Below are 22624 nucleotides of genomic sequence, written 5' to 3' on the forward strand. Positions count from 1 at the left end.
AATTTAGGTTTACATATGTGTATTATAAAGTTATACAAAAAGAGGCTATAGATGTTGATGTATTTATAAAAGTATAAATAAACCATTTAGTTATTTGTTTTGAATAATATTTCTGAAGTACTTAAAATAAAACAATATTAAAATATCAGAATTCTATTACACTATTAATATCTTGATTCCAGGGATGACTTGAAAGCGAATCATATGCAAATTATGTTTGAAAAGATATAGATAGCGGTAAATATAATATAATAATTAATATGTTATAAGCTATACTTGCGCCTATTAAATCAATTATTTATCTCATCTTTTGGGTAATTTTATATACAATTATAAGCACTTTAATTTTGAAATTGATAAGTCTATAACGCCATATTTACTGCTAAGGCGCAAAAAATACCAGAAACACCAGCATGTTCTCATAAAACGCAGTCACACTTCTCAGTCTGGCAACGCCGGAACAATTCGAGTTGACGCTTTCAAAAATGTCATCCTGGTACATTTGCTCCCTGAATAGGAACTGAGAAGGAATACAAAATCGGGTAATATTCGTACATAAAAATGAGTGTTAAAGAGAATTTGGCCCTGCAGCTGGCGGAGCCGCAGCTGGCCAAGCTGACCAGCGATTCGGAGGAGATTCGCTTGCGCGCGCTCGAGCAGATTGAGACGCGGTTCATCCGGTGTTTGCAACTGGGTGAGCGCATTCAATTTAAGCCGGTGCTACTTCTGAAGCAACTCATCCGCTGGTTCGGGCATACGCCTCCATTGGCCGCAGATCGGGTGCTGGCCATGATTTTGGAGCTGTTGCGGTCCGAGTACGGCGAGGCTGTAATCCGCAAGATTCCCTACGAACGCTTAAAGACCGAACTGGAGAAGGTTCGCCGTGTGCTACGTGACTTGGAGTCCAGACGTATTACCGAGCTGATGGACGACCTGCAGTTGTTGCTTCTCGAAAAGTATAAAATGGACCTGGTAACGCCGTGTGCCTCCAGTCTTAGTTCGATCAACCTTACCAGCCAGGGAACGGAATACTCTGCAAGCAGCATCTCACAAATTCAAGGCAGTTTCTCGTCGGAGGACTACGAGCCCGCTTGGACGCGTCCAGGGCTGGACGATGTAGCGAGCATGACAAGCTTGACCGATATGCTGCGCGATAGCGGCACCGATGTTCTTGAGTTGCAAGTCCAGCTTAACCATCTGATCATCCGTATGGGTGACTACCCGGCCGAGTACTTCCTGCAGCCACCTTATATATATTTGCATTTGTTACAACTGCAAACGAGGGAAGATGGCTGTTTACTGCACGTTAACCGTGTACTTATTGCCTTTTTAAAGCAACTTCAGCGCCGCATTGATGTGCGCAATAATACCATGACCTATGCTGCCAGCTTGGATCCTCCTGGCACGCGCTCCAAGCAGCTGAAAGTGGGCAGCGCCTTGAAGATTCTCCTGACCAATTGCACGAAAATAATCTCGTCTCTGCTGCTCCGCTGTACGAGCGACAACTGGCATATCTTGGAGCTAAGCGTTGAAGCCGTCCGTACCTATGATGTTCTCAACTCATGGGTTTGTCCCCAGGCCGTTTTTCGATTCTCAACCATAGTTAAGAAGCTACTCGGCTACTGCAATAGTGTGGATGGCAGTGACATGACCAAGCTCGTGGACATGCTGATAGTTCCCCGGTTGCATTCACTGATCTTCAACGGCCTGCTGCAGGACACTGTTGCCCTGAATCTCACTTATGACAAAAACATTGATCGACAAAACGCGAAAGCACTTATCCAGCCCATAATTTTGGACAGCTCATATTTGGTTTGCGTTCCCGATCGTATGAAGTCCTTAAGCAGTTTAATCTGCGCTCTGTCTTCAGAACCGTCTGCCGAGGAGCAGCAGCTAATCAAGCTAAAGAGAGCCTACAGTGTTGCATTAAACCAATTCAATCCAAAAACAAAAATGGCTGCGGCGCAGCTAATACAAATGCACACCCAAGTGTGCTTAGTGGTCGACCAACTGGGAAGTCCAACGCTGATAAAACAGCTCTTCGACGCTATTGTAGAGTGCACGCCTCTCTACGCGGGCAATCCACAGCTGCGAAACGATGCAGAGTCCCTACTGTACACTTTGATTGATTTGCCTGATCAACATCTTCGTGGATTCGTATACCGGTTGATGCCACGACCCGTCGTGTCACACTTTCATGCCTTTATGAATAAGACTGTTTATATGACGGGATGCAACAATTTGGAACTGGCCCGCCTGCATATATTAGGACTACCACTGAACTCCCAGATACTGCGCAGGATAATCCTCCAGAGTTGGGAGGATGATGCTCCGGAACAGGTCCGGCAGTGGTGTGTTGACTATCCCACAATGCTCCTTAAGTTAAACTGCGTTCTAGGGGCGCAGGACTTCAATATAGTGTTCCAACTAATTCTCCCCGTGCTACCCTTGCTCATATGCAGGTCAATTACTCACAAGCAATTGCATCAGGTGGTATGGGATTTGTTTGAGCCAGACACCAGCAACTTGGATTCACCATTGATGCTGCGTGGCTACGTTTATTACATGTTCCATCCAATTCCCCAGATGAGGAGCGAAGCTACCACAAGGATCGCTTACGTGCTACAGTGTCAAGACTACACGAACAAATATAAGCCAACCATGGATCGTGTTCCGATTGAGCTGCTTGCCAATGATCTCTGCCTGATCCAACCACCAATCAGCTATAAAAGCATTTTTAATGAGTGCTCTGCGAAACCGTTTATGGGGCAGCGTAGCTTGGATGCCCTGATCGGATTGCTGCAGACCAAAGATTTGAGGCCCACCATCCGGAAGTCGACAATGACTCAATTAAATGTGTTGCTGCAAAACTGGAAAGCATGCGAGGATTTCTCCACAAAAGAAGATGGATATCGTCTTATCTTAGAGTCGCTGCACAATGCTCTTAAGAAGGAGAGCGCCAACGACCCCGCAGATATTCTTCTGCCTGCAGTCAGTATCCTAATGAAGTTGCTTTTCCATAATGCTGGATTTCGGAAGGAGATTGGAAACACTTTTGAAGTATACGTGTGCTTGCTGCGTGCGCTATTTATGCTTCCCCATGAGGCACAATTGCGGCAAGATGTTAGTCTCTGCCTGTTCCAAATGTTGTTCCACAATTTCATCACCTCCACGGAGGAAAAACTTGTGATGGAGATAGAATTGGGTACTATGATTCTGCCTGTAACATACGAAGTGGAAGCTACTGTAATACCAACTTCTACTTCGGAAGGATTGATTTTACAGCAAAAATTGCAAGAAACCCATTTTGGAGGAGATACAGTAAGAGCTGCTCAGCATTGGCGTCTGTATACAGCCCATCGCGTTTGTAAGTGCCCATCCAACATCACTTTGGACTCTGTGAGAGATTTGGACATAAGGGAGTCTCTTAAGATAAAAGTGGCTGACTTGGCGTTAATGCAGTCATCCGACTTAGACTTGCAGCTAGGTCAGCAGCTTACATCAGCCTGTAACTGCAGCAACCACGAGGATCTACAATTTGTCGTGCAGATTATTCAGTTATACCTTGTGCTCCTACGCAGCTCGATTAGCCAGTCGGTGGGTGAGAAGTTGTGGAAGTTGATCCACAAGTATATTCGTTTAGCGCCGGGCAACGATGCAGATAGTGAGCTTTACAAGTCTCTGTTGGAACTGTGTCTCACTTGCCTACGTTTTTTCCAGCCGCAAGTTATGACTGGACTAAGCAAAGCCCTCGAAACGGATCATCATCACAGTTTCCACCTATACCTTCACGATCGCCTTGTTTCGCTCGAAACGCTCCACCTGATTAGCCAGTGCTTAGTACATCTGCTATCCACTGAGTACCGTGGTGTCGAGATGAACTGGCATGGCAAGATGTTTATGCAACTGAGTACGTTGGCCAAGACGCACTTTGAGCTGCGCCAGCTCCAGCACGTGCGCTGCATGCTCCGCATTCTCCGGAGTCTTAGTGACAGAGATTTAAAATTCAGTGAAACTCAGTTGACGGTGAGTTCGGAAGGATATTAATATTGATTTTAATTATTTATTTATTAGTTTATATCTTTGCTTACAGAACTATTATCAGCACTTCATACAGTTGTCCAGTGATTTAAGAACCTCGACGCAGACCGGTGCCCAGTGGCAGCGAGATTGTCTGCACATCATCTGTCAGCTTCATATGCACCAAATTCGTTTTCCTGCTAAGTCGAATGCCATGAATGAAGTGCGAGTCACGCAGAAGGTACTGCGCTACTTGCTTGGCCTTTGCGGGCATAGCGATGGGGAAGTTCGCGCCTTAGCCTGGGTTGCGATGGCCAATTGGATAACCAGCTGTGGTCCTAGCATGGCAAACATTTTGCCCCGTCTGGACTTTCTGCCTGGCGGATTGCCAGCTTGCTGTCTGACTACACTCTTGGATGTCCACGAATTGATGCTGGTCAGGGAGTTGTGCGGACGCGTATTTGTTCTTTTGATGCCGATTATTGGCGCTGAGACTAGCATCGAAATGTTGCGAATTCATGACTTCCTAAAAGATGCTAGCAATGCCCTAAAAGCCATACGCCTATCTCCGTGGGTAGATAATGAGCAGGTTGGAGAGCAGCATTCGTGTGAAATAATTGGCTGTTACGTTGCCATCTGTGCTAAGATGGTGGTCATCAAACCCGAGTGGTGTGCTACGTTGTGCCAGCATAGTTTTATGAACGGTCTCAGTGATATAATAAAGATGCCTCCGCCCTCAGTCATCGTTTCCACGTCCTTCGTAGAACTGTGTGCAGGACAAATATGTGAGTTGTACTCCTTGTGCTATCGTGATAACTTTGAGTTCCTTCAGAGGACAATATGTAGGGACTCCGTTCTAATACAAAGTTATTTGGCCATTATTAACGATATATTGGATCTTGATTGTCCCGAGCGTCTGCTGGTTCAATCATTTAAGCTATTTTTAATATTCTGCAAGGACTCCAATTCGAACGCCCTCCTTGTCGAGCAGCTGAAGAAACAACCAGCCTTATTTCTGGATTTCTTCCTGTATGGACTGCATTTGTCATATATAAATACTCCGTTTCAGCGGTATACCCTTTCATCTTTATCAATGGTATTCATTAAAGCACAAAGCGCTCCAGAAAAAGAGAACTTGTTAAGGGAATTGGAATTATATATATTGCCACTGGATGATATTTTACCCTCTGAGGAAGAAGATTTGGTGCTGAATGGCAAACACGAAATAATTTCCATGAACAAGCAACTCATATCGATTTGCATGCAGAGTCCACCGGCAAATCTAGACGGCGATGACGATAGCCTAACAACTGCTGTCAAAACCACCAATGCTGCTGTCTTGATTTACCACCGCCTGGATCGGCTCTTTGACCATTATTATCCGGCCAAAACATTCAACTTTTTGGAAACTCCTGGCACAGGTCATGTGCAAATTTGTGAAGCGCTTGGCGGATTGCTAAAGCTTTCACCCTGGGCTGTTCATACGGCCGGACAACTAAAGCTACTGGACAGAGTAGTTATACTTTTGGATACCTTTATCAACGACTCTAGCATCGGAAACGCCTGCGTGTATGTAAAGCGAGTCGGAGCTCACAAGTCACAACCTATTTTGAGCAATTTATTGGTCCTGATCAACTTGTTGTCCCAATGGCACAGTTCTCATCATGCTGTGATCAGCCAGCCCACTATGACTACTAAAATAGTCCGACTTCTCATCCGTATTTGGCCTTGGTTGTCACATTCTCAACACTTAAAGAAGATCACCGTTCAACTTACCATGTTCCTAACGGAGTACTCCTTCGAGATGTGTAAACAGACTTCACTGCTCCATTCCGGACAGTCGCATTCCCTGCTTCAACTGATGGTTCGCGTTGCTGATTTCGAGACCACCAAGAAGGAAGCACCCAATAAAGATCCCAACAGAGAGCCTAATCTTAATATGGTGCCCGCATTGAGAGTTATGGGAAACTGCTGTTCCTGTGCCGAGGGTCGACTGAGTCTCTCCAAAATGCATGTGCTGGACATGTTTGACACGATTCTTCCGCCAAATCCAACATCCATTCAGGCCGCCAAAATTCGACCATCTGTTTTAAACGCTTGGCTCGGATTTTGGGAGGTATATTCACGTTACGATGTGGGAGCTAAAGTTAGCCATCTTCAATCCCTTATTAACACCATTCGACGCACACCGCCATTGAACAAGAAGAGAATCCTGTGCCTTCGTATTCTTCGTAACATGTGCTTTTTTAATGGCAATCGCAGTCAGCTCGTGGAAGTGGCTGACTTTATAAACCTACTGCGTGATATTGTGATACAACCAGTTCACAAAGGACAACCATCTGACGAAAATCAATTGAGCTCGTTTGAAGAACATCGGCTGGCTGTCCTGATGCTGTGGAAACTCTTCGGCTTTGGGGCCAAATACAAGGGCATGCTGCGGGGCACCAAGTTGTTCAAACTGCTAATTGGTCTCCGAGTGGAGTTGTCAGTGTTTCTTTCGGAAAACCCGAAAAAATACCTCGACGTTCCCTATGCCAAAGATCTCGCCGAGTTGCTGGAAAATTTTATGGAGTCGATGCGACAATAAACATAGACAATGGACATAAACTGACCAAGTACAAATTACTAAGATAGCTATAAAAAAATATTTTTTTTATAATATGTGGCTTTTGTAAAAGACTTTTAATTAAACATAAACTTAAATGTAATGCTGAGTCTTAAAGAATTTACACTTAGAATTCACAATGTCCTTATATGATTAAAATAAATATTCTAGCATTACCAGGTTTTTGAACTATAAACTGATAACTTTGTTATTATTATACTATAAGTTGTTTGTGGTTTTAATAAGATCTGGTACTGAAGTAGTCCGGAGACGTATTTATACGGAGCAACCACATATAGGCATAAAGATAAGTATCCAGCTTGTGTGACTGGAAGTTACTGAGTAAGTAAACAAGCGTGCCAAAAAATGTCTTTAACTTTTTTAAAAGCCATATAAAGAGTCCATAAATCTGCCATTATTTAGATACCAACTGGGAAGCAACTGGAAAGTATCCGGGTTTTTTTTTCGCACCATTCTCGTTAGCATCGAACGGTATATTGCATGCATAAACCGATTTATCTTTATGGGATTCAAAGTGCGAATCACTGCTGATAATATCGGTCTACCTTCAACTTTGGGTGGCACAAGGCAATGGCGATTTCAGTTCAGCCCCGACTGGCCAAAGGAACTGTTCGACTTTCGCGATCAACCGGAAAAAAATTGACATGAAGTCAAGGGAGGAGAATGTAAGAATTTTAAAATCAATTTGTAGTTATTAATTAATAAACCATTTTACAGGGTTTGGCTGATGGCAAGTCGGACATGGCTCTGGTCAATATATTATCGCAAGAAAAGCAAATGAGACATAGATTACCTTGGTATTATGCACCATCTTTTCTGCTCCTATGGGTAGCTCTCTTCTATGCGGTGGTATACCCTCTTTACCACCGACTGCCGGATAGCGTCATGATAGCAGATGAATCTAGTAAACCTGGTCAATTTGTGGCGGAACGGGCACAAAGATTACTTTACAAATATGACAAGATTGGACCCAAAGTTGTGGGTAGTGTGGCAAATGAGGTGACAACGGTGGCTTTCATCGTGGATGAAGTGGAAAATATCCGAGCAGCAATGCGCAGTGATCTTTACGAATTGGAGTTGGATGTGCAACAGCCTTCCGGGGCCTACATGCATTGGCAAATGGTGAACATGTACCAAGGTGTTCAGAATGTGGTTGCCAAAATTAGTACTAAGAGCTCGAATAGTTCGTCCTACCTTCTGGTCAACAGTCACTTTGATTCCAAGCCCAGCAGTCCTGGTAAGTATAAAATCCTGAATCTCAGAATGTGTTTGTAATATTACCTTTTTATAGGTTCCGGTGATGATGGCACCATGGTTGTGGTTATGCTAGAGGTCCTGCGCCAAGTAGCTATATCGGAGACCCCATTCGAGCATCCCATTGTATTTCTTTTCAATGGAGCTGAGGAAAACCCTTTGGAGGCATCACATGGCTTTATTACTTCGCATAAATGGGCGGGGAATTGCAAGTAGGTTTTTATATACATTGGCTTTTAGCAGAAATATATGAAAACTCCTTTTACAGGGCTCTCGTAAATCTCGAGGTTGCGGGCAGTGGAGGACGTGATCTGTTGTTCCAAAGCGGCCCGAATAATCCGTGGCTCATTAAGGTATGTACCTATAATGAATCACATAGTTTCCAGACAACTTATTGGAAAAACGCATGACTATTTCCAATTTATATACCTTATAAAGGGTATTTGGATCGTTAATAGGGGCAATTTGATTGCGGGAATTTAGCTTTGATGGAAACGACACGTTTTGATAGACGCAAATTTATTTTACTTATTCCTTATAGTACTATTATCAAAATGCGAAGCATCCGTTTGCCACCACAATGGCCGAGGAAATTTTTCAGTCTGGTATTTTACCCTCCGATACGGATTTTCGTATCTTTCGCGACTATGGAGAGCTGCCAGGTAAGTTGGTGACGTATTTTGTACTTTATTGGTTTTTGCATTAAAAATGTTGCTTAAAGGTCTTGATATGGCTCAAATCAGCAATGGCTATGTATATCACACAATTTTTGATAATGTTCAGGCGGTGCCTATTGATTCCCTTCAAAGTTCTGGAGAAAATGCTTTGTCATTGGTGCGAGCTTTTGCCAATGCCAGTGAAATGCGTAACCCAGAGGTGAGTCATTTAAAGATTCTTTAAAACTATATCTGATACTTTATCTTTCTTTTAACAGGAGCACAGTGAAGGACATGCCGTCTTCTTTGACTATCTGGGCTTATTTTTTGTGTACTATACTGAAACCACAGGCATAGTCCTGAACTGTTGCATTGCCATTATCAGTTTGATTCTCGTGGGTTGTTCTCTTTTGAGGATGGCTCGGGAATCGAATGCTTCTATTGGTCAAATATCCATTTGGTTTGCCATAATCCTTGGACTTCACTTGTTAGGCATGGTCCTCAGTCTTGGATTGCCTCTGCTGATGGCGGTTCTTTTCGATGCCGGAGATCGTTCGATGACCTATTACAGTAACAATTGGTTGGTGATAGGTCTTTTTATAGTTCCAGCGATTATTGGGCAAGTTCTGCCGTTAACTCTGTACTACACCCTGAAACCGAATGTAAGTTGGATTGGCCATGATTCTTTCCCAGCTTATAAATATTTGTTTTCCAGGACAAAATTAGTCACGCCAATCACATACATATGAGTCTTCACGCACACTGTGTACTCTTGTCTCTGATTGCCATCATTCTCACTGCTATAAGTTTGAGAACACCATACCTTTGCATGATGTCTTTGCTGTTCTATGCGGGAGCTCTGTTGATCAATATTTTGAGTACTCTTCATGATCGAGGTATGTAGGTTTATTTAATATTTATATCCTACTCTAAAATATATGTATTTTCAGGCTACTATTGGGTGTTGATTGTGCAAATCCTGCAATTAATGCCGTTCCTGTACTTCTGTTATCTCTTCTACACTTTCCTTCTGGTATTCTTTCCCATGCTGGGTCGCTTTGGACATGGAACTAACCCAGATCTTCTGATTGCTCTGATTTGCGTTGTGGGATGCTTTTTCGCCTTGGGATTTGTGGTAAGAATAAAAAGAAGTAAATCCAGATGAAATATTATACTGGGTTACTTTAGGCTCCGCTGATCAACATGTTCCGTTGGCCCAAATTAGCATTGCTTGGCTTGGGAGTAGTCACCTTTATATTCAGCATGATTGCGGTTTCCGATGTTGGTTTTCCATATCGCGCCAAGACCAGCGTGATGAGAATTCACTTCCTGGTAAGTATCATAATAATATTGTCTATTTATTGTCTAATAATTGAATATTTCAGCATGTTCGTCGCATTTTCTATGAGTACGATGGCTCTGTGAGTCTCAGTGACTCTGGCTACTACTTCGACTTTCAGGATCGTCGTCTTTATTATCCCTTAGAGGATACCTCATTGAATCTAACTGGTATGGTCAGCACATCCTCTTATTGCGATGAGTATCTGATGTGTGGTGTTCCCTGCTTCAATCACCGTTGGTGTAAAACCCGCATAAAGAGTCATTGGTTACCGCGGGAGCAGGAGGTGGCCATTCCGGGGGCAACGTCCCTAAAGCTTCTCAGCAAAACAGTTTTGGAGTCTGGAAAAATAGCTCGCTTTGAGTTCGAGATTTCAGGGCCACCACACATGAGTCTATATATTCAACCACTGGAAGGGGTTGAGGTGGAGGATTGGTCCTTTATTCGAAATATGTTGGATGAGCCTGAAACGTACTCAGCGCCCTATCAAATATTTTTCGCCTATGGAAACGATAATTCACCCTTAAAGTTTCATATTGATTTTGCTGTGAGTATGTTGAATCCTTCTTATTTATCACTCTATAAAATAATGCCTTCTAGAAATCCTCTGGAGACTTTAGCACTCCAACTTGCCAGCTAGGATTTGCTGCCAGCTTTGTAAGCTACGATTACGATCGCGACGCTGCTGGCTTGAAGTTTATATCAGATTTTCCCGACTTTGCTCATGTTATGGAATGGCCGACTTTGTATGAACGTTATATATTTTAAGTTTATTAGCTTTTGCTTAAATTTGTTTGCACCAAACAACTGCTCTATTAGCTATAAAAGTTAGATTTTAGTTTAATTATTAAACGCACTCAAAAAGAGTTACCAAACGAGTTAATTAATCACAAGTTTAAGTTCACTCGCCTGTGGAGTGGAAGATTGGGCGATAAGATTTGGGTTTTTAGATCCGGACTGACCTGCAATTAGATTTTGAATTATAAATCTAAAAAATGCTATCATAGAATGATTGCTTTTACCAAGCACTTTGTTGTTGCCGTGGGTTTACTATCAAGACTTCCATGTGGGCTATCTCAATAGCGCCGATTCGATGCGAAGCTATCGAAACATTCAGTAGCGAGACTGTTGGGCATCAGAAAGGTTCTCGAATCGCCTCTGTCCGGAAAATCGAGTTGGAAATATGGAAATGCATACTAACAATGATAAAGTGAGTATTTATAAATAAAAATTTTTGCAATGGAAATTAATAATATAAGAATTCCAGGAAGGCTACTCGGACACAGTTCTCTACCATGTCTTGTCAAAGAAAAAGGAACTTAGGAGGCGACTTCCCTGGTACTATGCACCCTCATTTCTTTTACTTTGGGTAGTGTTATTCTTTGCAGTCGTACTACCACTCTTTTACCGGCTACCAAATCGGTTAACCCTTGCGGACGAACCACTTCAGCCGGGAGAATTCGTGGCTGAGAGAGCGCAGAAAGTACTCTACGAGTTGGATCGTATCGGACCCAAAGTGGTTGGGAGTTTTGCGAATGAGGTAACAACGGTTGCATTTCTCTTAAGTGAGGTGGAAAAGGTACGGCAAGAAATGCGCAGCGATCTCTTTGATTTGGATGTGGATGTCCAGCGGCCAAGTGGTTCCTATGTAGTGGGAACTATGACCAGTATATATCAGGGCATTCAGAATGTGGTTGTAAAGCTAAGCTCTAAGAGTTCCAATAGCTCATCTTATCTCCTGATCAACAGTCATTTTGACACAAAGCCAGGAAGTCCAGGTAAGTTTATCTAGCACACTCTTAACACAGATATATATTTTTTAATGGCTATTTATAGGAGCTGGCGATGATGGAACTATGGTGGTAGTCATGTTGGAGGTTCTTCGTCAAATGTCTATTTCCGAAAGTAGATTTATCCATCCTTTAGTCTTTTTGTTCAATGGCGCAGAGGAGAATCCTTTGCAAGCCTCTCATGGCTTTATAACGCAGCATAAATGGGCTGCGAATTGCAAGTAAGTTAAATATTTTAAATAATTAAAGTATCTTAATTATTTATTCTAGGGCAGTTATAAATTTGGAAGTGGGCGGTAGCGGTGGTCGAGATATTCTCTTTCAAAGTGGTCCCAATAATCCCTGGTTAGTAAAGGTACAGATAACATAAGCCTATTAAAATATGTATAATAATAATAATATCACCTTTATTTTAGTATTACAAAAAGTACTCAAAACATCCGTTTGCTTCTACATTGGCTGAAGAGATCTTTCAATTTGGAATCCTGCCCTCCGATACAGATTTCCGTATATTTCGAGATTATGGTAACATTCCTGGTGAGAGATATAGTATGGCTTAAGGAACAGCTTATAATTGGTGTTTATTTTTACAGGTCTTGACATTGCCCAGTTCAGCAACGGATACGTATATCACACCAAATTTGACAGTTTCGATATAGTTCCAGGACGTTCGGTGCAGAGCACAGGAGAAAATATTCTATCCCTAGTTCGGGCTTTGGCAAATGCAAGTGAATTGAATAATACTGAGGTGTGCATAATATTTTAAAGAAAAATCTGAGATAATCCTAATAATTTTATAAATTTACAGGCATATAGTGCAGGACACTCCGTCTTTTTTGATTTTCTTGGTCTTTTCTTTGTGACCTACACGGAAAAGGCTGGCATCATCTTGAACTATTGCTTTGCAGTGATAAGTCTTATCCTCGTTGGCTTTTCACTGTGGAAAATGACTTCTGTATCTGAAGTTTCGGTAGGAAAAATATCGATTTTGTTTGTGATAACTTTAGGACTTCATCTTCTTGGGTGCCTTCTGTGCATTGCCCTACCTCTGTTAATGGCTGTTTTATACGACATCGGTGATCGAACACTGACCTATTACAGTAATAACTGGTTGGTAATTGGTCTTTACATATGTCCGGCCATCATAGGATTGGTACTTCCTTCGACGCTATACCTCTCGTTCAAGCCGAATGTAAGATCAGTATTTTAGTTTTATTAATATATAATTTATTTATTTCACAATTAACTTAGAAAAAGTTGAGCCATTCCCACCAGATCTATATGGGTTTACATGCTCATTGCGTAGTCCTGTCATTTCTAGCCATTGTTCTGACTGCCATTGGTCTGCGAATTCCCTATATGTGTTTGATTTCTCTAGTATTATACTTGGTTTCCCTAATCATTAATATGTTAAGTACTTTACATGACCGAGGTGGGTGGTAAAATTGAAATAATAAATATATCTATACTAATTATTATATATTTTTAGGATACTACTGGGTATTACCAGTTCAGCTAATCCAACTTTTTCAGTTCGTGTACTTCAGCTACCTTTTCTACATATTCCTTGTAATATTCTTTCCCGCCATGGGAAGAAATCGTGACTCTTCTAATCCTGATATGCTAATAGCTCTGATATGCGCTGTGGGAACTTTCTTTGCCCTGGGTTTTGTGGTAATATTTAACCAGATTTTATAAACATTCTTAGTAAGCTTACTTGATAGGTTCCTTTGATAAACATGTTCCGATGGTCTACGATTTTATTGATTGGCCTAGGCGTGGTGACCTTTGTATTCAGCATGATTTCTGTTTCGCAAGTGGGATTTCCTTATCGCCCCAAGACAAGTGTGATGCGGGTTAACTTTTTGGTAAGTAAATTACCACTCATTGAAAATACATTAAAATGTTGAAATTTTTTTACAGCAAACACGTCGAATGTTTTACGAATATGATGGTAGTCTTGCCGTTGATGATTCCGGTTACTATTTCGACTACCAGGATAGACGAGCCCTTCGCCCACTTAAGGACTACGCCGTAAACTTAACCGGACTAACATCTATAGATGCTTATTGCGATAAGTATGTGATGTGTGGAATTCCCTGCTTCTGGAGTAGCTGGTGTAGGGGTCTGTCTAGTGCTGCTTGGCTACCTCGCGATAAGGAAGTGGATATACCCGGAACATTGGAGCTCATACTGCTGAATAAAACTCTTTCGGAGAATGGAAGATCTGTGAGATACGAATTCGAACTAGCTGGTCCACCACACATGGGTCTGTATATACGACCGCTGGATGGAGTAGCAGTAGAGGATTGGTCCTTTATAAGGACGATGCTGGATAAGCCTGAAAAATACTCACCGCCCTACCAAATATATTTTTCTTATGGTGTGGACGATACTCCATTTAAATTTCATATTGATTTTACGGTAGGTTACAGTTTGTGAAACAATTTTGAAATTATTTCCTAATAATTATTACTCTTTTAGAAATCCGATGATAATTTCAATGGACCAATATTCGAGCTGGGAGTCGTTGGGCACTATGTAAACGGGGATTTCCAGAGAGATAAAACTACCCTTCAGTTCATAGCGGATTTACCAGAATTTGTTTACACTATGGAATGGCCATCTCTGTTTATAAGATATATCTTTTAAGATCCACTTCCTTTAAGCCTATTAAGTTTTGCATCTATTATATTTTTGACATTCCAAGTGCTGCGATAGTGCATACGATAAGGAAGTGGCTGCCATCAAAAATATATATTAATCTCTATACCCAAATCGTCACCTTAATCTGCCAGACATCGGTGAATGAATAAGCTTTAATTTGCAGCTGCCCCTCGCGTGCGTCGGAATCGCCACTTATGTATATTTATATTAAGTCATAAACCCGTCTAATTTAGATACCATGGCCATGGCCATGGTTCAGTTCCAGCCGCCCTAGTGCGCCTCAAGACAAAGCAGCGGTTCCCCCGCCGGCTAACCAACGGGTATCAAGCGGCACACGGCATTATCTTTATGGGCTTTAATACGGCGGAAGGCTTCGAGTCGATATGCTCGGGGAGCAGACGTTCAGTTATGCGTTGATCGGGCATTGAAAGGGTTTCACTTGGCTCCCGCTAGAAATCTTACCATGGAGGAAAAGACTGATAAAGTGAGTTGTGATTTTTTTTGGAAGTGCAGGGAAAAGGAATTTTTCGATTGAATATTTAACAGGAGAATCCCATTGACACTGTACTTGTCGAGTCCTTGTCGCTAAGTAAAGCACCCGTCCCCAGGCAGAGATTGTCCTGGTACTATGCTCCCTCTTTCCTGCTCTTTTGGTTGGCGCTCTTCTACGCCATCGTTATCCCGCTTTACTACAAACTTCCGGATAGATTAACAGTATCCGATGAGGTCTTTTATCCTGGAGAATTTGTGGCGGAACGTGCCCAAAGACAGCTATACACATACGACCGGATTGGACCCAAAGTAACTGGCAGTTATGCCAATGAGGTGACCACGGTTGAGTTCCTCTTGAATGAAACGGAAAAGATTCGTGCCGAGATGCGTAGTGACCTGTATGAGCTTGAGGTGGATGTCCAGTCACCAACTGGTGGATATGTTTTTATCGATATGGTAAATATGTACCAGGGAATTCACAATGTGATCGTCAAATTGAGTTCAAAGAGTTCCACAAGTGAATCCTACCTGCTGCTTAACAGTCACTTCGACTCTAAGCCAGGAAGTCCAGGTGAGTTTTATCCGATTTTTAATTCAAATATCAGGCATTGAATGAAATTTATTAGGTTCTGGTGATGATGGCACTATGGTTGTGGTCATGCTGGAGGTTCTTCGCCAAATGGCAATATCGTCGATACCATTCGAACATCCTATTGTGTTTTTGTTCAATGGAGCCGAGGAGAATCCCCTACAGGGTTCTCATGGCTTTATTACGCAACACGAATGGGCAACCCACTGCAAGTGAGATAAAAATCGGTTTGTTTTGATTATTTATTTGCAACGATAACTTATTTTTAGGGCCTTTATCAATCTTGAAGTGGGCGGAAGCGGGGGACGTGACTTATTGTTCCAGAGCGGTCCCAATCGTCCTTGGCTCATGAAGGTAAGAATCATTATTTCTCATCAAAAAAAAGTAGCTTATGGCTAAAGTTACCCTATCGACTTTATGGCCGGATTTATGGCCATTTCTTTTACGGCCGATATACTAAACCGACGTTTTTATAGTATTATAGGCTACACGCGAAGCACCCCTTCGCGACCACAATGGCCGAGGAGATCTTTCAAAGTGGAATTTTACCCTCTGACTCAGACTTTCGAATTTTCCGGGATTTTGGGAATATAGCTGGTTAGTGGATGACTCATATGCTTTGGGGATTTTTATAACTATTTTGTAATTTCCACAGGTCTGGACATTGCTCAGGTTGACAACGGATATGTGTACCATACAGCTTTTGACACCTTTGAGGCGGTCCCTGGTCGATCCATACAGAATTCTGGAAATAATGTCCTTGCTCTAGTGCGTGCTTATAGTAATGCCAGTGAACTGAATGAGACAGGGGTAAGTCTAGAATATTCATTTACAAAAACATTTTTTAGAAAATGTTTCATTATAGAGTGACGATGATGGCCATGCAGTTTTCTTCGACTTCCTCGGACTTTTCTTTGTGTACTACACGGAGACCACTGGCATTGTTCTTAACTGCCTGATTGGTGTTATCAGTTTAGTCTTGGTTGGTGTTTCCCTCTGGAGAATGTCGAGGCAGTCGGAGAAGGTATCCCTTCCACAGATTTCGATTTCGTTCCTCATTATTTTGGGACTGCATGTAGTGGGATTCCTTCTGTGCATTTGCCTGCCTCTACTGATGGCTGTCATGTTCGATGCTGGAAATCGGTCGTTGACCTATTTTACTAGCAACTGGCTGGTTTTTGGGCTTTACGTATTTCCCGCCGTTATTGGTCTAGTACTACCATTAACTCTGTACTACACCCTGAAACCAAATGTAAGATTGTGTCCTCTGATAACTACCATATACTCTAACTTTTTAATCAATTTCAGGAGAAACTGAGCCACGCTTACCATCTCCAGCTGAGTTTGCACGCTCATTTGGTTGTCCAGGCTCTGCTGGCCCTCATTTTGACCGCCATGGGTCTCCGTTCCCAGTACCTGTGCCTCATTTCAATGATCTTCTATGGAGGTGCACTTCTGATAAACCTACTGAGCACGCTGCACGATCGTGGTAAGTGATTTTTATAGTTATTAATCTAAGTGATTTTATTTGACAGTCATATATTGTAGGCTACTATTGGGCTCTGATTGTGATGTGCCTTCAGGTGTTGCCGTTTTCCTACTTCTGCTACGTATTCTACATGTTCCTGGTGATATTCATTCCGGTTCTGGGAAGGAATGGTTATAATAGCAATCCGGATCTTATCGTAGGACTACTTTGTGGTGTTTGTGTCTTCTTTGCTTTGGGCTATGCGGTAGGTTTTTATAGGATATGGTTTTATAGTTGAGTTTTAAACGTTTATTTTTCAGGCACAACTTATCAACATGTTCCGCTGGCCAAAGCTCATTCTTCTTGGCTTGGGAGTAGTTACCTTTATCTTCTGCATGATTGCTGTCTCAGAAGTGGGCTTTCCCTATCGTCCTAAGACAAATGTGATGCGAGCCAATTGCTTGGTAGGTCGGCATATCCTTTATAATTGTGCAGTATCTTATAGATTTTTCCTTTTAGCATACTCGTCGCTTTTTCTACGAGTTCGATGGCTCAGTGAGTCGTAGTGATTCGGGTTACTACTTCAACTATCAGGATAGGCGGGCATTTGACCCACTCCAGGATTCGGCACTCAATCTGACCGGATTGGAGCCAGTGGCTAATAGCTGTGATGACTATGTAATGTGCGGCATTCCTTGCTTCTATTACAGCTGGTGCAAGTGGCGCCAGTGGGACGGATGGCTGCCACGCGAATCGGAGGTGATCATACCCGGAGAACTTAGTCTCGACTTTCTGGGAAAGACAGTATTGGAGTCGGGAACCATTGCTCGATATCAGTACGAGTTATCTGGACCACCACACATGAATGTGTTCATTCAGCCAGTGGGTTCGGCAAAGGTTGAAGATTGGTCGTTTGTGAGGACAATGCTCGACGAACCGGAAGAATTCCAGCCACCATATCAGATCTTCCATTCTTATGGAACGGATAATAGCTCTTTGAAGTTCTTCATAGATATGGAGAGGCTAGATGGCAATTTTGATACTCCCACTTTGGAACTCGCAGCTGTAGGACACTGGGTCAGCTACGATTTCGAAAGGGATGCAGAGGCAAAGGATTTTGTGGCCGCATTTCCCGACTTTGTCCACGTCATGGAATGGCCTTCTATATTTAAGCGATATATTTTTTAAGTGTTTTATAGCTATAGGTATACCATTAAAAATTATACAATAAATTTCATTCATTACCTTTCCAAAGGGATTCATAAAAAATGTACCCTTCTGATTTTAGGGTTCAATATTTCGGATAATGAAATTCGATTTCTTATCAAGGTTTCTGGGCAGTTCTTTTATCTTTATTGGGTTGAATTTAAAAGAAGGTATTGGGTAATTTTCTTATGGAGACCAATTCTTCTTTTATATCCAAGAAGTCTCATTGGGATTTAAGTGTTTCATCATTGTTTTGCATATTTATTAAAATACATATTTTAGGCATTTTTATAACATTTTTATACCTTTTATATCTTTTCTATGGATACTTTACGAGACAAATCGAATGTATCTATAAATGTAATTATATATATAGTACGTGGGGTGAGAAAAATGTAGGGTGATAAAGTAATGAGTTCCTTCTTAGAGAAATGCCAACCGTTGACTAAAGAGCAATAGCCAACTTTATCTTTATAGCTCATAAATTTTTGGGAGGCTTTGAGGCTTTTGTGTTGGCGAAACAAACATTTAGTTTCGCATGAAACTGCAATCGAAGCAGTTCGACTTTCGAAAGATATTATCATGAAGGATAAGGCTGATGATGTGAGTATACGTTTACTAATATAAGGGAAATCTATTTTCCTAAATGGTTTTCCTTCAGGAGATTTCGCATGACACTGAAGCTGTTACTCGTTCACCGCTGAAAGCAGAACCTGAAGACAAGCGGAGATTGTCCTGGTACTATGCTCCCTCTTTTCTGCTCCTCTGGCTGGCACTTTTCTTTTCCATCGTCATACCGCTCTATAAAAGACTTCCAGATAAAGTAACCATTGCAGAAGAACCTTCAAAGTTGGGAGAATTCGTGGCGGAACGGGCAGAAAGACTGTTGTATGACTTCGAATGGATTGGTCCCAAAGTTGTGGGTAGCCGAGCGAATGAGGTGGACACGGTTGCATTCCTTCTAAATGAAGTGGAAAATATACGTAAGGAATTGCGTAATGATCTTTATGAGCTCGAAGTGGAAGTTCAGACGCCTTCTGGTGGTTTCTTGCTTGGCAGCATGTGGAATATGTACCAAGGCATCCAGAATGTAATCGTTAAACTAAGTACAAAGCTATCCAAAAGTGAATATTATCTCTTGATCAACAGCCATTTCGACTCAAAGCCAGGCAGTCCAGGTGGGTGTTTGTTAACCTTATCTAATATCTAGACAATAAATATGGGGTAATTAGGTTCTGGAGATGATGGCATTATGGTTGTGGTTATGCTGGAGGTCCTAAGGCAAATGGCGACATCTGAAACACCTTTTGAGCATGGAATAATCTTTCTATTTAACGGGGCCGAGGAAAATGCTCTGCAGGGTGCTCATGGCTTTATTACCCAACACAAATGGGCGGCCAACTGCAAGTAAGTCTGACGTTTAGGTGATATAAATTCGTTATTTTAATTATAAATGTTTTTTATATAGAGCACTTATAAACCTTGAGGTTGGTGGCAGCGGTGGGCGTGATCTTTTGTTTCAGAGTGGACCCAATAATCCTTGGCTGATGAAGGTAAGAATCATTATCATTACTGTAAAATCAGTTTAATTAGCATTGATACTTATAGTATTATAGAAAATATGCGAAACATCCTTTTGCCACCACACTAGCCGAAGAAACCTGGCAGGCTGGAATTATACCCTCCGACACAGACTTTCGAATTTTCCGGGATTATGGGAATGTGCCTGGTTGGTTTGTGGTTAATTCAATAAAATATTAAATAAATTACATATTTTATATACCCATAGGCTTGGACATTGCACAGGCTAATAATGGATATGTATACCACACAGCCTTCGATTCATATAAAGTTATTCCTGGGCGATCTATACAGAACACTGGGAATAATGTACTCGCCCTTGCGAGGGCCTATGCAAATGCCAGTGAATTATACGAGACGGAGGTATATATTTACCAGTATATAGTAAAACATATAATATAAACATATTTATTTTTAGGAAAATGATGACGGCCATGCAGTCTTCTTTGACTTCCTCGGACTTTTCTTTGTTTATTACACGGAGACTACTGGTATTATTTTAAACTGCTGTATTGGAGTAATCATTTTGGTTTTAGTTGGTTGCTCTCTTTGGAGAATGTCCCGCCTGACGGAGAAGGTGTCACTGGGTCGGATTTCACTGTGGTTCCTCATCATATTGGGACTGCACGTGCTGGGAGCTCTCCTATGCTTTGGCCTGCCTTTATTAATGGCTGTCCTATTTGATGCTGGAAATCGGTCACTGACTTACTTTACTAGTAACTGGCTGGTTTTTGGGCTATACATAGGTCCTGCAGTTATCGGACTAGTACTACCATTGACTCTTTACTTTACCCTGAAGCCAAATGTAATGTTTAATCAGTTAGATATCTTTTCTAACATCTTCACTGCAAACTATTTAATTAATTTCAGGATAAGCTCAGCCATCCATATCTCATCCAGATGAGTTTGCATGCTCACTGCGTGGTCTTGGCCGTGCTTATGCTTATTTTAACCGCTTTTGGTGTCCGGTCTCAGTATCTGTGTTTGGTGTCTTTGATCTTCTATGGTGGTGCTGTTCTAATAAATCTGCTAAGCAAATTGCACGATCGTGGTGAGATATCATTAATATCAATAATACAAGAAGTTCCTTAATCTGTATTATATTTCAGGTTACTATTGGTCCCTAGTAGTGATAGTTCTTCAGATCTTACCGTTCTGCTACTTCTGTTATCTGTTCTACATGGTACTTGTAGTTTTCTTTCCGATCACTGGAAGAAATGGTATTGGTTCAAATCCTGACCTAATAATAGCCCTCCTGTGTGCTTTTTGCACTTATTTTGCTCTGGGATTTGTGGTAAGTGATATTGATTTGTGATTATGACTGTAGATAATACCGTATTTTCAAACATTAGGCCCAATTCATTAATGTGTTTCGTTGGCCAAAACGTATACTCCTCGGCCTGGGAGTGGTAACCTTTATATTCAGCATGATTGCGGTTTCAGAGGTGGGATTTCCATATCGTAAAGAAACCAATGTGATGCGAATTACTTTTATGGTAAGTAATTATTAATAACATTATGAAAGATTTCAAGTTAACTAATCCTTTTAAAGGAAACTAATCGCATCTTCTACGACTATTTTGGCACGGAGATTCATAGGGATTCGGGCTACTATTTCATATATCAAGATAGACGCGGCCTAACTCCACTTGAGGACTCTGGTGTCAATCTGACTGGACTAGTCTCAATGGAGCCCGACTGCGATAAGTATGTGATGTGCGGAGCACCATGCTTCTACTTTTGTGGCAGTCGGAGAAATGCAGGTTGGCTGCCTCGCGATGTGACTATGCTTGGAGATGTAAATCTATCTTTAGTGGAAAAGATCGCTCAGACCCGGACTACCGTGAGATTAGAATTTGAGCTTTCTGGACCGCCTCATATGAACGTATTCATCCAGCCAGTGGGTGATGCTGAGATTTCGGACTGGTCCTTTGAGCGGAAATTATTGGATGAACCAGATACCTTCAAGCCACCTTACTTTATTTATTTTTCTTACGGAAAAGACAGTAGTCCTTTGAAGTTCTACGTTGAAGTAACGGTGAGTTATTACTAATTTATACAATAATTCGTTTATTTATTATTTTTATATTGCAGAAATCCGATGGTGACTTTACTATACCAATCATGGAACTAGGAGTTGTTGGTCATTTTGTCAGTTACGATTTTAAACGTGATGCAGAGACTAAGCAGTTTTTGACTGACTTACCCAAATATGTCCATGCTATGGAATGGCCTGCAATATTTAAAGGATATATATATTAGAAATTTTATAGCTATAACTATGCAGTATGAGTTTTTATTGACTTATAAAATGTTATACTTCAGCATAAAGAACATTTGATTTTTTCAAGTTACTTATGAAATTTAAATAGCGATCTTTATCTTTATTTTTATTGCTGCCAAAATGTATACTGATTATGTATCTTATCGATATGTTATCTTGCTATCGTATTTGATTTAGGGTTTATAAAATCGATGCAAAATTTATGGTGGTTTTTGTTATCTTTATTTGGCTATATAATTGCAATTCATGACACGGTCCCATAGATATATTTTGGTCTCAATGGAAAAAAAGTTAAGAATGGTAAATTAACAAAATTTATATCAATGTTGAAATTGAAAATCGAAAGGGACATCTAGATGTCGGAAAGGGGAAAGTATAAAAATTAACAATTTCTACTGCGACGATTATAATAATAACTTGCAACTTAAATTTTCTGAAATAATATATCTGTTTGATCAAGGGTCGATCTGTTACCAAACTCTCTCTCCTTAAAACACATCTCTAAGGGGCACTAACCAGATGCCGTGATATAAAATGAAATCACTTTATGAAGATCGTTGAAGTCTTTAAATTTGGAAAGATTATAAAATGTACGTCTATAAATGCATCATAAAAATACTGGGTCTTGTGGGCTATCAATCACGAAAGTGCC

The 22624-nt window shown here is 41.3% G+C and overlaps 5 protein-coding genes across 6 annotated transcripts; all 5 read left to right on the plus strand.

Annotated features, from left to right (window-relative positions):
• Positions 1 to 459: 459 nt before the first annotated feature.
• Positions 460 to 6815, plus strand: LOC108106745. Of its 2 annotated transcripts, none has more exons than XM_017213983.2 (2): positions 460 to 4026; positions 4094 to 6815. In XM_017213983.2, exons 1-2 carry the CDS (start codon positions 562 to 564, stop codon positions 6605 to 6607), a joined length of 5979 nt encoding a protein of 1992 aa, XP_017069472.1. In that variant the 5' UTR covers positions 460 to 561; the 3' UTR covers positions 6608 to 6815. The 2 variants fall into 2 exon arrangements, with proteins under 2 accessions (XP_017069472.1, XP_017069473.1); XM_017213984.2 differs by lacking the exon at positions 4094 to 6815 and having other exon boundaries at positions 460 to 3664; positions 3721 to 3917.
• A 433-nt stretch (positions 6816 to 7248) lies between these two features.
• On the plus strand, positions 7249 to 10754 carry LOC108106282 (endoplasmic reticulum metallopeptidase 1). Its single transcript, XM_017213249.2, has 12 exons — positions 7249 to 7311; positions 7364 to 7883; positions 7938 to 8112; positions 8169 to 8253; positions 8442 to 8562; positions 8622 to 8776; positions 8835 to 9218; positions 9272 to 9452; positions 9507 to 9691; positions 9745 to 9888; positions 9942 to 10442; positions 10496 to 10754. Exons 1-12 carry the CDS (start codon positions 7291 to 7293, stop codon positions 10661 to 10663), a joined length of 2640 nt encoding a protein of 879 aa, XP_017068738.1. The 5' UTR covers positions 7249 to 7290; the 3' UTR covers positions 10664 to 10754.
• A 283-nt stretch (positions 10755 to 11037) lies between these two features.
• On the plus strand, positions 11038 to 14426 carry LOC108106301 (endoplasmic reticulum metallopeptidase 1). Its single transcript, XM_017213272.1, has 12 exons — positions 11038 to 11105; positions 11163 to 11673; positions 11732 to 11906; positions 11956 to 12040; positions 12102 to 12222; positions 12279 to 12433; positions 12494 to 12877; positions 12937 to 13117; positions 13175 to 13359; positions 13410 to 13553; positions 13609 to 14109; positions 14170 to 14426. Exons 1-12 carry the CDS (start codon positions 11079 to 11081, stop codon positions 14335 to 14337), a joined length of 2637 nt encoding a protein of 878 aa, XP_017068761.1. The 5' UTR covers positions 11038 to 11078; the 3' UTR covers positions 14338 to 14426.
• Positions 14427 to 14760: 334 nt separating this feature from the next.
• LOC108106279 (endoplasmic reticulum metallopeptidase 1) lies at positions 14761 to 18133 on the plus strand. The gene is made up of 11 exons (XM_017213246.1): positions 14761 to 14836; positions 14899 to 15415; positions 15471 to 15645; positions 15703 to 15787; positions 15910 to 16030; positions 16089 to 16243; positions 16299 to 16685; positions 16742 to 16922; positions 16982 to 17166; positions 17222 to 17365; positions 17421 to 18133. Exons 1-11 carry the CDS (start codon positions 14816 to 14818, stop codon positions 18087 to 18089), a joined length of 2640 nt encoding a protein of 879 aa, XP_017068735.1. The 5' UTR covers positions 14761 to 14815; the 3' UTR covers positions 18090 to 18133.
• Positions 18134 to 18834: 701 nt separating this feature from the next.
• Positions 18835 to 22022, plus strand: LOC108106300 (endoplasmic reticulum metallopeptidase 1-like; the record flags this gene model as incomplete). The annotated part of the gene is made up of 11 exons (XM_017213271.1): positions 18835 to 19285; positions 19340 to 19514; positions 19576 to 19660; positions 19716 to 19836; positions 19897 to 20051; positions 20107 to 20493; positions 20559 to 20739; positions 20798 to 20982; positions 21041 to 21184; positions 21241 to 21726; positions 21783 to 22022. Coding segments are annotated over 11 exons (2538 nt in total), but the record flags the coding sequence as incomplete, so codon positions are not given.
• Between the last annotated feature and the right edge of the window lie 602 nt (positions 22023 to 22624).

This window comes from Drosophila eugracilis, unplaced genomic scaffold (genome assembly GCF_018153835.1).
Source record: "Drosophila eugracilis isolate 14026-0451.02 unplaced genomic scaffold, ASM1815383v1 contig_81, whole genome shotgun sequence".
NCBI lineage: Eukaryota > Metazoa > Arthropoda > Insecta > Diptera > Drosophilidae > Drosophila > Drosophila eugracilis.

Coding starts and splice junctions, on each gene's coding strand:
- LOC108106745 (XM_017213983.2), top strand. CDS start 562: ATGAGTGTTAAAGAGAATTTGGCCCTGCAGCTGGCGGAGCCGCAGCTG. Junction 4,027..4,093: donor TCAGTGAAACTCAGTTGACG/GTGAGTTCGGAA, acceptor CTTTGCTTACAG/AACTATTATCAGCACTTCAT.
- LOC108106282 (XM_017213249.2), top strand. CDS start 7,291: ATGAAGTCAAGGGAGGAGAAT. Junction 8,113..8,168: donor AAATGGGCGGGGAATTGCAA/GTAGGTTTTTAT, acceptor CTCCTTTTACAG/GGCTCTCGTAAATCTCGAGG. Junction 10,443..10,495: donor AGTTTCATATTGATTTTGCT/GTGAGTATGTTG, acceptor AATGCCTTCTAG/AAATCCTCTGGAGACTTTAG.
- LOC108106301 (XM_017213272.1), top strand. CDS start 11,079: ATGGAAATGCATACTAACAATGATAAA. Junction 11,907..11,955: donor AAATGGGCTGCGAATTGCAA/GTAAGTTAAATA, acceptor TATTTATTCTAG/GGCAGTTATAAATTTGGAAG. Junction 12,434..12,493: donor GTGAATTGAATAATACTGAG/GTGTGCATAATA, acceptor ATAAATTTACAG/GCATATAGTGCAGGACACTC.
- LOC108106279 (XM_017213246.1), top strand. CDS start 14,816: ATGGAGGAAAAGACTGATAAA. Junction 15,646..15,702: donor GAATGGGCAACCCACTGCAA/GTGAGATAAAAA, acceptor ACTTATTTTTAG/GGCCTTTATCAATCTTGAAG. Junction 15,788..15,909: donor ATCGTCCTTGGCTCATGAAG/GTAAGAATCATT, acceptor ACGTTTTTATAG/TATTATAGGCTACACGCGAA.